The sequence below is a fragment of the Passer domesticus genome, chromosome 9 (genome assembly GCF_036417665.1).
Source record: "Passer domesticus isolate bPasDom1 chromosome 9, bPasDom1.hap1, whole genome shotgun sequence".
In the NCBI taxonomy this organism is placed as follows: Eukaryota; Metazoa; Chordata; class Aves; order Passeriformes; family Passeridae; genus Passer; species Passer domesticus.
This window is the reverse complement of record NC_087482.1, coordinates 45280635-45293303: the sequence shown is the minus strand read 5'-3', so window position 1 is coordinate 45293303 and position 12669 is coordinate 45280635. Positions and strand designations below refer to the sequence as shown.

The 12669-nt window shown below is 50.4% G+C and overlaps 1 protein-coding gene across 3 annotated transcripts; it reads right to left on the bottom strand.

The window, feature by feature from the left end:
- Positions 1-201: 201 nt before the first annotated feature.
- Positions 202-11846, bottom strand: EDEM1 (ER degradation enhancing alpha-mannosidase like protein 1). Of its 3 annotated transcripts, none has more exons than XM_064433148.1 (12): positions 11433-11846; positions 10509-10581; positions 8764-8867; positions 7834-8005; positions 6592-6775; positions 5926-6100; positions 5312-5432; positions 4744-4914; positions 4103-4176; positions 3300-3396; positions 2404-2586; positions 202-1518 (listed from the first exon to the last, which is right to left on the bottom strand). In XM_064433148.1, the coding sequence occupies exons 1-12, from the start codon at positions 11810-11812 to the stop codon at positions 1429-1431; spliced, it is 1824 nt and encodes a 607-aa protein (XP_064289218.1). In that variant the 5' UTR covers positions 11813-11846; the 3' UTR covers positions 202-1428. The 3 variants fall into 3 exon arrangements, with proteins under 3 accessions (XP_064289218.1, XP_064289220.1, XP_064289219.1); XM_064433150.1 differs by lacking the exon at positions 11433-11846 and adding an exon at positions 11307-11363; XM_064433149.1 differs by lacking the exon at positions 11433-11846 and adding an exon at positions 11116-11253.
- Positions 11847-12669: the final 823 nt, after the last annotated feature.

Here is a 12669-nt window from a genome sequence, read left to right as displayed (position 1 = left end):
ACCCATCCTATTGCAACATTTTGGGAAATTTTAACCTATTTCCCTCTCCCCCCTCCAACCCTTCACCCCCTCAAACACACATAATAAGACTTGATGATTTTTTTTTGCCTGAATACAAGATTCAACTATCATGGAATAGAAGATTCTACAACAAAGTCCCTGAGATGCATCTGTACATTAAAAGATTCCAACAATAACCTCTCCAGCACAAACTTCATATTTATTAGAAATGTTTTGAGTTGCAACACGTGGTTTATGAAAACCAATGTTGTTGTAAGAAGGTGAAAATACAGCAGATCAAGTTGCCCTTGTATTTATGCCTCAATTTAAAAGTCATTAACCCAAAAATAACATTCTACTACTTCAACTGTAGTCAAAAATTAGAAGTATATAAGCAACCACTGGAAAAAAACCCCAACTTAGTATATTTAAAATAGTTCTTTTGGCCTCAGTTTGTTGTCATCTCTCAAGCCCTTAACTGCCTTCTTCCTGAAAGTTCATAGATATTTTTCCAGTATCTTCAAAAAAACTCCCAAACACCTCTTTTTAAGTGACTTTGGGTTCCACTGTATTCTGCAGCCAGCTCATCAGAAATACTTTTCCATCTTCCCAAGGAAGCTCAGTTTTCCCTGGCAGGGAAGAGAACTTAAGGCACTAACATGTGAATCCTGTCAGGAATGTGAAATAATTTGTTCTTCATGTACTGTGACACCAGTTCTTAGCAGCATCTCTCCTGAAAAGGCACTAAAACTTGGCAAACAAGGAAACTTTGGGAACTTCTGCCTGAGTGGCTTTGCAATTCCCCCTTCCCTCCCCCCTTCCCTTCCAAAAAGGCACCTGGATTGGTTTGATCACTGGTTCCTGCAGCTCCCACAGCCCTGCAGCTTCTGTCAGCTGTGGGTGTCAGGGATGGCACACTCTACCAGCAGCTCTTACACCACCTGCAGTGATCTTTCCAAGAGTACACAGAGCAGTTTTGTTTCAGCAAACCCAGTGGGTTCCTACCTGAGTAGACCTTTAGGTTGTGTATTGCTAGTCAGAAAAATTCAATAATTCAACTTGGTGTAAAAAATTGCACTTCCCCACTCCTTCCCCAAGCCCCGAGATCATTTCAAATTAAATACCAGACCCTGCTCTTGAGGGACATTTGTAACACAGCTACAAAGAGGTAGCTAGGTGGCACAGGCCAATTTGCCTTCTTTTCCTTTTAAAATATATTCAGCCTTCATTTGCAACAACATTTCTCATAGGAAGCCTTGAAACAAGAGCTGTTTGTTCAGGTGGCACGGGGGTTACCCCAGCTCGGAGGAGTGAGCTCCATCCCCTTGTGTCCAGGGACACCTGGGGGAGCCAGCCTGTGCAGGGAGCAGCTGAAGGGCAGCAGTGTGTGCAGAGGATGCCAGGCTGCCCCCAGGTCCCTGCAGTCCCTCAGATCAGTCCCACCATTCTGTCGATCTGCCTCATGTAGTTGCTCTTGAGGGGCAGCAGGTACCTCCTCTCATCAGGGACTCTGTTACACTGTTGAGAAAATGTACATCTTTTTAAGAACTCAGATCCAATCCCAGGCAAGCCATCCCCTCTGCAATCCTTTCAGATCCTCCCAGTACACAAAACTGTACCCAGTAACACTTTTTCCCCCAACTTTCCCTCGTTCTTTGCAGACTTGCAGCACAAATCCCATAAATGAGCAGCGTTTCCTCAGAGCAGGCTGCAGCTTCCAAACACACAGCACAGCTTGTTGTGCAACTGGGATTTCCTTCACTATGACAACTGTGAACGTTTAAAATAATGCTCTTTTTCTGGAGCTCTGTGGGGAGGAGGGAAGAAAACCACACCAGAACCTACCAAGAGATATTTTTTAAAATTGTCCTTAACTGCTCTAGAGGCAGGTGTCCCTGCCCACGGGGGTGGAATGAGGTGATCTTTGAGGTCCTTTCAATTCAAACCATTCTGATTAAAACCAGATCTGTTTTGGTTGGTGATGGGCACTGAAGCCACAGCTCTGGGGTCAGTTGAGGCCTTGCTAAGAAGGGTCCCCTTTCCATCCCCCAAAACCACACTGAGGAAGACAAAGCTGGGTTTAGATGACCCTCTGCTTCTCCCTTTGCCTCTGACAGCAACACCGGAGAGTTTTAAGGGCAAAGAAAAGGGGAAGAGAAAAACAGTTGGAAGTAAATTAACAAAGAACAAAAAATTGCTGCAAAATACTTCAAAGGGGACAGGCTTCACCTTCACCAGCATCCCACACATGATCCCATTTATGCTGCTGCTGGAAGTGCCTTTCAGGGGAGCTCCTCGGGTGTTTGCCATTTCTAAGGGAACCCTCTAGAGCAGCACTAGCAAAGGCTCTGTGTGTCCTGCCTGGCCCTGCCCTGGGCAGCAGCAGCAGGCTGTGGTGCTTACGTTGGAGCTGAAGTTGGCAGCCTTGAGCTCGGAGGGTTTGGTTTTGAGGCTGTCCTCCCCTGCAGGCAGGATGTCCTCCCACAGCGAGCTCCGGAAACGCTCGTCCACAGACACCACGTGGCCCTCAGTAGTGAACATGAACTTATTCCCAGATTTATGCACTGGATTCTCTTCATCAAACAGCTGAAGGAGAGAGGGGAGAGACAGAAATTGTAGGTGTGCCCCATCCCTCACCTCCCAGTACCAAGCAGCTGGGAGCAGGTACTCACGCTTTGAAGGATCACACAAAAATACCTTTTAGTGCTAAATAATGCTGGAGCAAATGGAAATAAATAGTCTTAATGCAAGGGATTGATCTGAGCAGTTAGAAGAGGAGAGCAGAAGAAAAACTTCTCACACAACTTAAAGTGCCCTTATTTTTCTAAGCTGCTCTGTGAGGCATCTCTAGGCTGGCATCCACTCAGTCACAGATTTATTTGGTTTTCTGACTAAAGGAGATTGAGAACAGGGGCTTAGGCAATGTCAGCCCAAATGCTTTCTCCTGTGAGTGCCACAGCCCAGCAGGCAGCAAGCACAGGCTGCCCCAGGCAGGAGGGCTGCAAGCAGAGCTGGGCAGCAGCTCCCTCCAGTCCTGCTCCTTTCCAGCCTCTTCCCAAAGATCTGCAGCTCTCCAGGTTCAGGAACCACGGCTGGGCAGCTGCCCCAGCTCAGAGATTGGGGTGAGGTCAAAGAAGAGCCTGAATCACCCCCATACCCAAACCCCAGAGCCCAGCAGGTTGTCACCAGCAGTGCCCTGCCCCCAGTCCAACCCAGTTCCTAATTAATAATTAATAACCTCCTGGCCCCTCCTGTGCCATTTCTGCGCAGTGCCTTGGCAGTGAGGAGCACACACGTACCAGGTACAAATATTTGCAGGTTTCACTGAGAAAAAAGCTCTCCATTCGATCCTCCTTGGTCTTGTCCACCACGTGGTGCAACGTGGCATAGCCACACCTGCAAGAGGGACATGGCTTCAGTTCCAGCTGTGCTGCTCTCAACATCCCCTCACTCAGAGCACTCCAGCTGCCAGGGGCAAGTCCAATGGAACAACTGTGTTGTGCAAGCACTCACTGGTTATTGCTTCTGGGGTGCTGAGGGGTCTGTGAGCACCTGAACCCCACTCACCAGCAATGTCTGACCTGGCCAGGCATTACACATTTGTCTAGAAAATGAGTCAATTAACAATAAGGAATAAAATTTGACTGTCTTCCCCCTGAGCCTTGCAGGAAGTTCAGCTACTCAGTGCTAAAGTCAGGATTCACTGCTGCTGTCTTGAACTGGAAGCTGTCACCCAACAGCATCTGCCTTAGGGGCCATCCCTCAGGTCAGCTAAACATCATGAGGTGAGAAATAATCTTGCAGGATCCCTAGGAAAAATCCCAACTATTATTTTCAGCAGTTTTTAGCAGCTGATTCATCAACAATGCATTTTGAAAGGCAGTGATAAAATTCCAATGGTATAAAGTTGCCAATGGACTATAATTTCATTTTCAGATGGGAAGGAAAGAAGTGCTCAATAAATAAATCATCACTTGTGGCTTTCAAGGAGGGCTGGGTTTTCTGGTTTACCTACATGTGGCAGACTGGATTCTATATAATATTTGTATAATAAAATGTAGATATATAGCATTGAGAGAAGAAAAGAACATTGAAGACTGACTTTGCTTTTGTATATTTTTCCAAACTCTGCAGAATATCCATTCCCACATGAAGGTAAAATGGGTTCTTTGTGGCCTAAATAAGGAAGACAGACAAGAGTTAGAGTCAGCAATTTTGAAATCCTTAAAAATAACACAACAAAGGCCTATTGGTACCAGAGTCTTGTGTATCACAGCAAACTTATCTTTATAGGAGCATGACTTGGATTAGCCAGTGCAAGCTTCTCACATTTGCTTTAGTGCAAATCCTACAAAACCTGCAGTAAATCCAAACTCTCAGATCCCTTCCTTGTAGGCAGACAGTTATTTCAGTTTATGTATCTGTGCCTGGCCAGTATTGCAAGGAAAGCTGTTACATTTACTGCAAAAATTTTGGTTGAGCAGTCACAGGTCTCTGCCTTGTAAAAATCTGCCAGCAGCTTTTAGAAAAGGTTGTTTAGTGTTGTTTTTGCCTGCCTTATAAAAAAGGCTGTGTTTGAAGCAAACAGCAGAGCAACAACATTGCACAACACTGCAGTGCCTGCCCAGAGACTCCACAGGACAAGAGGCAGCTCCAGGGCTGCCAAAATTCAGCTGGCCAGAGGTCAGGGGGGATAAAGTGACTTTCTGAACAAAAGCTTTTGGTCCCAGGGAAGTCAAATACCTGATAGAGGAGATATGTGGACTCCACCAGCTCCGGCCTCAGCGGGTAGAAGGGAACATCTGGGGCCTGCAGCTGCCAGTTGTACCTCTCTGGGAGAGCCCCATAGCGTTTCCATATGGCATAATAGAAGGCATGGAGGCAAATGGCATCTTCCACATCTCCTATCAACACCTGGGCACGAGAGCAGCCAGACAGGCACACACTTAGTGCTGCAGGCCAGCAAAGATGAGGTGTGGCACCTGAAACAACTCTTCCCCCACAAAACACACAGAAAATAACCCCCCAAAGTACTAATGCATTCATTCTTTGCAGTAAAAGCTTTAGCAGAACCTCACAGCACAGAGTACAAATGCTGAGGCTAAAAGAGGGAAGTTGAAAGTCTCAGATCTGGCAGAGAGCAGCCCAGACCTCCCCACATTGCTGTGTTAACGCAGAGCTGAACTGAACCCTTATCAGAGCTGCCAGATGCAAACCCACAGCTGGGAGCTCAGCTCAGAAGTCAGACTCAGTCCCAGCCCAGGATCAGGATGGGCCTTTCCAGCTGGCCTTGCCCAGAAGGAAAGCTCACCTGCAGTCCAGGGAAGAAGGCCTGCAGGGAGTCGATCCAGGTGTTCATCAGCTGGCCCGTGTACATGTTGACGTTGACGTAGAGGGGAGGGTCCCCTTCCCCCTCATTGCAGGCCTCCCTCCTGCAGGAACAACGCAGGCAGTGCTCTGCTGGGCAGCACACAGCACACTGCCACGAGCTGAGGCAAGCAGCCACTGCCCTGCCGTGCTGCGCTCCTTGGGAAGGAGCCCAAACACAGTCATGCTCTCAAGAAGGTAATTCATAAAGGGATCCTGTCTTAGAGCTCTGCCAGCAGAAGTTCTACCAAAAAGTCATGCTAGGCAAGATCAGGCTTTGAGAAGAACAAAGCAGCCAATTTAATACATTTCTTTTGCAGTGCCAGACTTTTCTCAGTCTTAACATTTATAAATGGGACAGGAAACAGTTTGGTTTCTCTGCACCCCATCAGTTCCTGAGGAATGAGGAGACTACCATGGAAAGGAGATTTTGCTTCTTACAGGAAAAAGGAGAACAGATTTTCTAGGGCATGACACAAAGCACTACAAACAGACGTGTTTCAGATCCTGCTGGAGGATTCAGTGCTCAGGGAACTGATGCTGACATGAATCACATACCCTCTCCTCAAGTGGTTCTGAATGTTCTGGTAAGCAGCGTTGAACATCTCCAGGTCTTCCTTCTCCCCAAAGAGGATGTAGGACTTCAGCAGGTACTCATAGAACGAATCTGACCCTGCTCCCAGTCCACTCTGCTTTCCAACCCAGTGGCCAGTCTGGATATTCACAACGTTTCCTTTCAGAACAAAGAACAAGTTTAGTCTGAGGTTGCTGAGTATATCAGAGAGAAAGAATCCAGTCAAGACCTGGGAATATCTATCACAGGTTCAGAAATTCCCAAGGAGAAAGGATCAAAGATTAACATCAGATGAAGTGTTACAGTGGTGGATTCATCTGAGGAACACCCACACACATGCAGTTATTTTAAGTACTTTTAGTCATCTGCCAATCTGAATTATATTAATGGGGACACAAATCAGGGCCTTCAGTTCCATTCCCCGGTTTTGTGAAAAATGTGAGCTGAAAACCTGTGCCCTAAGGAGTCTTTCAGAGACTCCATTTTTCTTAGAAAGCCCCAAAGTGCCATTAGTTCACCACAACCCCTGGGCACACAAGGAGAACGTGACTGAACAGCTACAGAGGGAGCAGAAGGACAAAGGTGAGGACACAGGAAGGAGCCTGATGGCCAGCCTGAGACAGGCTAACACAGCAGCAGGCAGACATTACCCAGCAGTCCAGTGTTATTGCTCCTGAGGCTCCACAGGGCCTTCACAGCTCTCCTGGCCACCCACTCGAAGGTGGAATCCCCAAGCAGCCTGCTGAGGATCCCAAACTCCACCAGCAAGGATCCAGCTCCTGCTGTGCAGGTCTCATTGTGGCTGTCTGGAGGAACCCCCTTCTTCAGGTTCACCTGTGGACAGGGACAGGCAGGCTGCACTCAGCCAGCTGTGCTCACAGCTGCACCCTCACCTTTAGGAACATGCCTTTCTGGGAGTTTGTGCACATTGTGCACAGAGACAAAACCAGCACACTTGGAAAGCTTTCCTGTAGAATTCCTGACATTCTTCTTCCAGCTTTACAACATCAAGCCTAAAATGGGCAAGCCTCATTTTTCTTTTATACTTGCTAACCCCTGCAAACTTCACTTTCTCATGCCTTCCACTAAACATTCAGGCTTCTCCTTCTTTGCTGCCCCTCAGTTTGTGCTGGTGAAACCAAGAGCTTCCTCAGTGCACGCTCCTCCTCTTCCCCATGGAACATGGCACGGAAGGGAAGTTACAGGACCCTCAGCTGCTTCACCAGGCCCTGAACAGAAGTCAAAATTCACATTTCTACAGCCTGGCAGGTCTGGAGGAAAAGCAGTGCTGCTGTCTCCAGAAATTAAGAGCAGCCAGGCAAGTGCCAATTATAGTTTTGCAGTTTAGGATTGTTCCAGTGGTAGTGACATCCTTCTCCTTGCCAACTGCATCTGCTTAAAACAAGAGGCTGCAGCATCCAAGAATCCCAGAGTACTGAGAACCCACTGAGCAGTTTTCAGGAAAATTACAAATTGCAGGCCCAGTATGATAAATATTTCAGAAGAGTTTAATATAATTGTTTTAGTAGCAAGTCACCAATAGAGTCACTTTCAGCTCCTTTACAGTATTCCTTGTTAATGACAGTATTGTTTGCTGCTGTGTGACACAGGGCAGGGAATGCTCCAGCCAACCAGCACAGGAACAAATGACTCCTGACCCACAGGGAACAATAAACACAGTGAAAATCAGCCCAGGGAAAACATTTACTAGACAGAAGGAGAAATTTGTGTTACCCACATCACCAAAACTCAGGGCAGTTTCCCCTGTGTCATTGCAGAATAACTTAGGGTAGGCTCAATACCCCAAGTGCACATAAAAGGGCACAAAATTGAAGTTGCAGGACAGGTGGAACCCTGCTTTGAGCCTACCCCAGGGCTGCTGTGTCACTCACCCGAGGATAGGGAATGCCAGTTTTGGTGTTCTCAAAGGCTGGGAGCAGCCTCACTGCCAGGTCATGAGCCAAGTGCAGCAGCTCATTGTCATAATCCTTAATGGTCATGTCACCAAAGGGCTGCTTGGTGTCTGTAATTATGATGTGGGCAGACAGCAGGCTTCCCAAAACCCTGTGGGAAAAGGAAAATTCGGGTTTTCAGTCTGTTCTGAAGCTCATTCTTCACCTAAACACCTTACTGCTGTCATGTCTGACAGAATTATTACTTTGTGCTCCTTACAGGCACTACACAAAATGACCTGGTTTTCCCCCAGTAGTGAACACGTGTGGAAGTCATGCTGCTGTCAGCCACAGTTCCAAAACCTGGTTCTGCAAAATTTACCTAATCCAGAGTTCTTGTAACAAGTCTGTTTAGGAGTGAAGACCTCCTTGTCCCTGCAAATGGCAGGAAGGGTGTTACATTAACTTAGTACTCAGGAAAAAAGAAAGCCTAGCCAAGTGAAGTAGGAATAAACACTGCTTGAGACACTCAGAAAACTAAATCCTTTAAAATCAGACAGCATCTAAACCCACTTCCAACACAGAAGAGTCTTTTTCATCTAAAATGAAAGTGAAAGAAGAAGTCCATGGAACAAAAACAGAGCCAGGAAAAGCTGTCCCAGGGTCTGCTGATCAGGGCACAGATCTGAGTCTGCTGCAAGCAGAGTCTGCAAGCACAGAGCCAACCACTGTCCCACTGCTCCAGGTCACACAGGACTGATTAAAATGATTTCCAATATGAAAGGTTCAATATTTTCATAGAAGATTAAGAAACAACTTAACTTGAAGAACAATGTAGGGAATAAAGCCTGCCAAAGACCTCCTAATCAATGATTTCATTTGGAATTACACACTCCCAGTCTTTAAAGACACAAACTCAGCACCACATACCTGATTGTTGCCTCAAAAACTTGGACTGTTGAGTCTTTGTCAAATGAAACTGTGTCAATCACCAACTTCACTGCCTTCTGGAATTCTGAGGAGTTTCCCATTACCTTTTACAGAAAAACAAAGCTAGTTTGTACAATTGTTGCTTCAGAAGAGGGTTGGGGAAGAGAATGGCAAGTTCACATCTCAGCCCAGCAGTCAGATTTAGCACACTGAGTATCCAAATTGCTTGAACTATCAGTTTAGGAGTTAAGTTCAGTTTAAAACATAACACAACTTGCAGAACAATGAAGTTTGACTCAATGTTTATTTGACCAAAGGCCAGTCCAACCTTTCAGGTTCCTGACCCAGCACTGCACATCCAGGAGCTCCCTTGTGCCTGCTTCCACAGGTCTAACCTAGGAAGTGATTTCCACTGCATCCACAGACAGATGTAAGCTCAGCCTGAGCTTTGGGGAGCAGGAATGTGGAAGGAAAACACAAGTTCCTGCTTGCCTGAGCTCATGAAAAGGCTGGGACATACCGAAATGTTTAACCAAAGCACCAGGTGCCAGCTGACCCATTACCCAGACCCAGTGGGAAACATCAGGTCTGAGCAATGAGGAGCAGAACAGGCCAGGCCCATGCAGCAGCTTCTCAAACACAGGAGATTTAGCAACCAGAACCTTTACATTTGAGAAAAGAAGTTAAGCACTGCCCTGCTGGTGATGGAGGACAGGAATGCACTGTTAGGCACGTAGCACAGATCCCAAACTTCTCTCTCAGTAAAACCCAACATTTCCCTCACTTCTGCTTTCAGTTCTGCTCAGAGCTGCCCTGCTCAAGCAGCTCCTCACACTGCTGCAGCCCAGGGTAGAATGGGAAGGGTTTTATAACCCAAAGAGCCCAGACCACCTCCTGCTCCAGAGGAGATACACATCCCTGTGGCTCCAGCACAGCAGTGAGCCCTGACACTCCAGAAGGCACAAACCCTGCCCTGGCTGCACAGATGGGAACAGTGAGACCTGCTGGGGTCTCTGAAAATGTGAAAATGCTCTTCCTCATGGCCCCATACCCTGGCACAAACACAGAAATGAGCTGCAGCTCACTTTATCTTCCAGTGTTACAAGAAATGCAGCTGAGAAGCAGCTTTACAGGTTTTCCCCTCCTTGCTTTCACCACTCTTCACTCAGATCCATGTGTCAGTCAGGCCTCTCTGCCAAGTGAAACAACCAGAGCTCCCCCAGCATTGTGCACACAATGAACCTGATGGACCTCTCAGCCACTCACAGCAGCTCCAGCTCAAATCCACCCACCCTGGCACATCCCAAAGAGATCTCGTCTGAAACTCGGGGAGGAGCTCCAAAATTCCCTCTGGAAATCTCTGCTGACATCTCCAACTACTCTCACTCTGTTACCCCTGCGTGACACTGCTGGTTTATGATCCAGCTGTTAGCTCGTGATCCAGCTGTTAGCTCGTGATCCAGCTGTTTGCACCACCTGGGCAAGCCTTGGGGAGCTCCCCCAGCCAGGGCAGGTGCCAGGGTGGCCAGAGCAGGTCCCAGGGTGGCCAGGGCAGTCCCTGGGGTGGCCAGGGCAGGTCCCAGGGTGGCCAGGGCAGTCCCTGGGGTGGCCAGGGCAGTCCCTGGGGTGGCCAGGGCAGGTCCCAGGGTGGCCAGGGCAGTCCCTGGGGTGGCCAGGGCAGGTCCCAGGGTGGCCAGGGCAGGTCCCAGGGTGGCCAGGGCAGTGTCCCCACGCCAAGGACTCACCGCCAGCGTGTCCAGCGCGTCGATCAGCGTCAGGGAGTAGTTGCCCAGCACATCATTGATGTTCAGGTTGGAGCTGGAAGAGCAGAACCACACAATTGTTAAGGCTGGAAGAGATCTGTGCAGATCATCCAGTCCCACCCCCTGCGCAGGCAGGGTCACCTGGAGCAGGTGACACAGGAACTATCCAGGTAGGTTTGGAATGGCTCCAAAAGGGGAGGCTCCATGACTCCCTGGGCAGCTGTTCCACAGCCCTGCCCCACTATGAAAAGTTCATTCCAGTACCTGAAGGGAGACTACAAGAAATATGGAGAGGGACTAGAGTGACAGGACAAGAGGAAATGCCTTCCAACTTAAGGGGAGGAGGTTTATACCAGATATTAACAGGAAATTGTTCCCTGGGAAGGTGGGCAGGCCCTGGCACAGGTGCCCAGAGCAGCTGGGGCTGCCCCTGGATCCCTGGCAGTGCCCAAGGCCAGGCTGGAGCACCCTGGGACAGTGGGAGGTGTCTCTGCCATGGCAGGGCTGGCACTGCTTTAGGGTCCCTTCCCACCCAAACCATGCCACGATTCATCATGAAACTTTCTGTATTTTAGCTTATGGCCGTTACCAACTGTCCCGTGGCTGGGCAGCACCGGGAGGAGCCTGGGCCCAGCCTGACCCCCGGGGAGGCACACACGGAGCGATGCCGGCCCCGCGAAGACAGTCATTAACCTGGGCCCCAGTACACATCCATTAACCCGCTCCCTCAGCAGCCGTTCATCCCCTGTCCCTCAGCAGCCGTTCCCCCTGGTCCCTCACAAGCCGTTCCCCACTCGTCCCCTCAGCAGCCGTTCCCCAGCACACATTCAGAACCCGGCCCTCAGCAGCCGTCCCCCCGCTCCCTCAGCAGCGTTCTCCCCGGCCCCGCTGCCCGGCCGCACTCACGGGTCGCGGCGGTCGGGCCCGCGGCCGCGGCAGTGCAGCGGGTCGAGCTCGTCGCGGGGGAAGGCGTGCTCCATGTAGCTGTCGTAGCCGAACACGAACATGCCCCGGGCCGCGTCGCGGAGCCTCGCCCGCAGCTGCGGGGGGAAGGCGCCGCTGTAGCGCCGCTCGTACTCATCGCCGCCCGCCGCCGCGCCCCACAGCCGGGCCCCGCGGCCCGCAGCGCCCGCGGGCGGGCCGGGCAGCGCGGGCGGCCGCGGGCCGGGGCAGGGCAGGCGCGGGTGCAGGCAGAGCCCGCGGGCCAGCGCGGGCAGCAGCGCCAGCAGCGCCTGCAGCCCGAGCCGCAGCAGCAGCAGCCCCAGCACCACCGACCGCCATCGCATGGCCGCCCGCGCATAGCGCAGCGGCGCCGCCCGCGCCGCGCTGCGGCCCCTTTAAGAGCGGAAGGAAAACACGGGCTGGGAGAGTCACAAGGCCCGCCCGCGCTGCGCTCCTATTGGTGGAGCCGGCAGCGGCCGCCGGCTATTGGACGCGCGGTGCGTCACTCAAGGGCAGCGCCCGGCGGCGTTAAAGGGGCGGGGCGGCGCGGGGCTGTCGTGGCACGGCAGGTCGGGCCCGGAGCATGGCCCGGCCCGGCGGTCACCGCCGCGCCCCGCGCTCGGAGCGGCCCCGGCCTGCCCGGGACAGCTCTGGACAGCAGCGGGATCCTCCGTGGAAAGGCTGCTCGGGCCCTGGCACTGCCCAGGGAGCTTTGGAGAGCCCATCCCTGCAGGTGTCCCCTGGAGGTGGCACTCAGGGCTGGGGCAAGGCGGGCATGGGGCACAGCTGGCACTGCTAGGATCTGGCTTCAGCCTGCATCTGAGAGCAGGGCAGAAGCCTTTGTTTTCAGTTACTGTAACAGGAACAGTAGAGTGAATAAATCCAAACCAAGTATCACAACTCGGTGGTCCATCCCGACCTCTGGATGCTGATTTTGGATAAAATCCTCCAGCCTGGACAATCTTTCAGTTCCCTTCCTCAGCCTGCAGAATTCATGGATCTTTTAAATGTTACCCAAACCAAGAAGGGAATTCATTATTGATTCTAAAAAGAGGAAAATTCCTTCTTGTTGCAAAGATTGAAGTATCCACACCCCAAATTACCACAATTACACACAAGCACCTGAACAGTTTACTTACTCTTGAGACAACCAAGTTCAGCTTTAAATTTCACATACCACAACTTTTTCTTCCTCTATTGA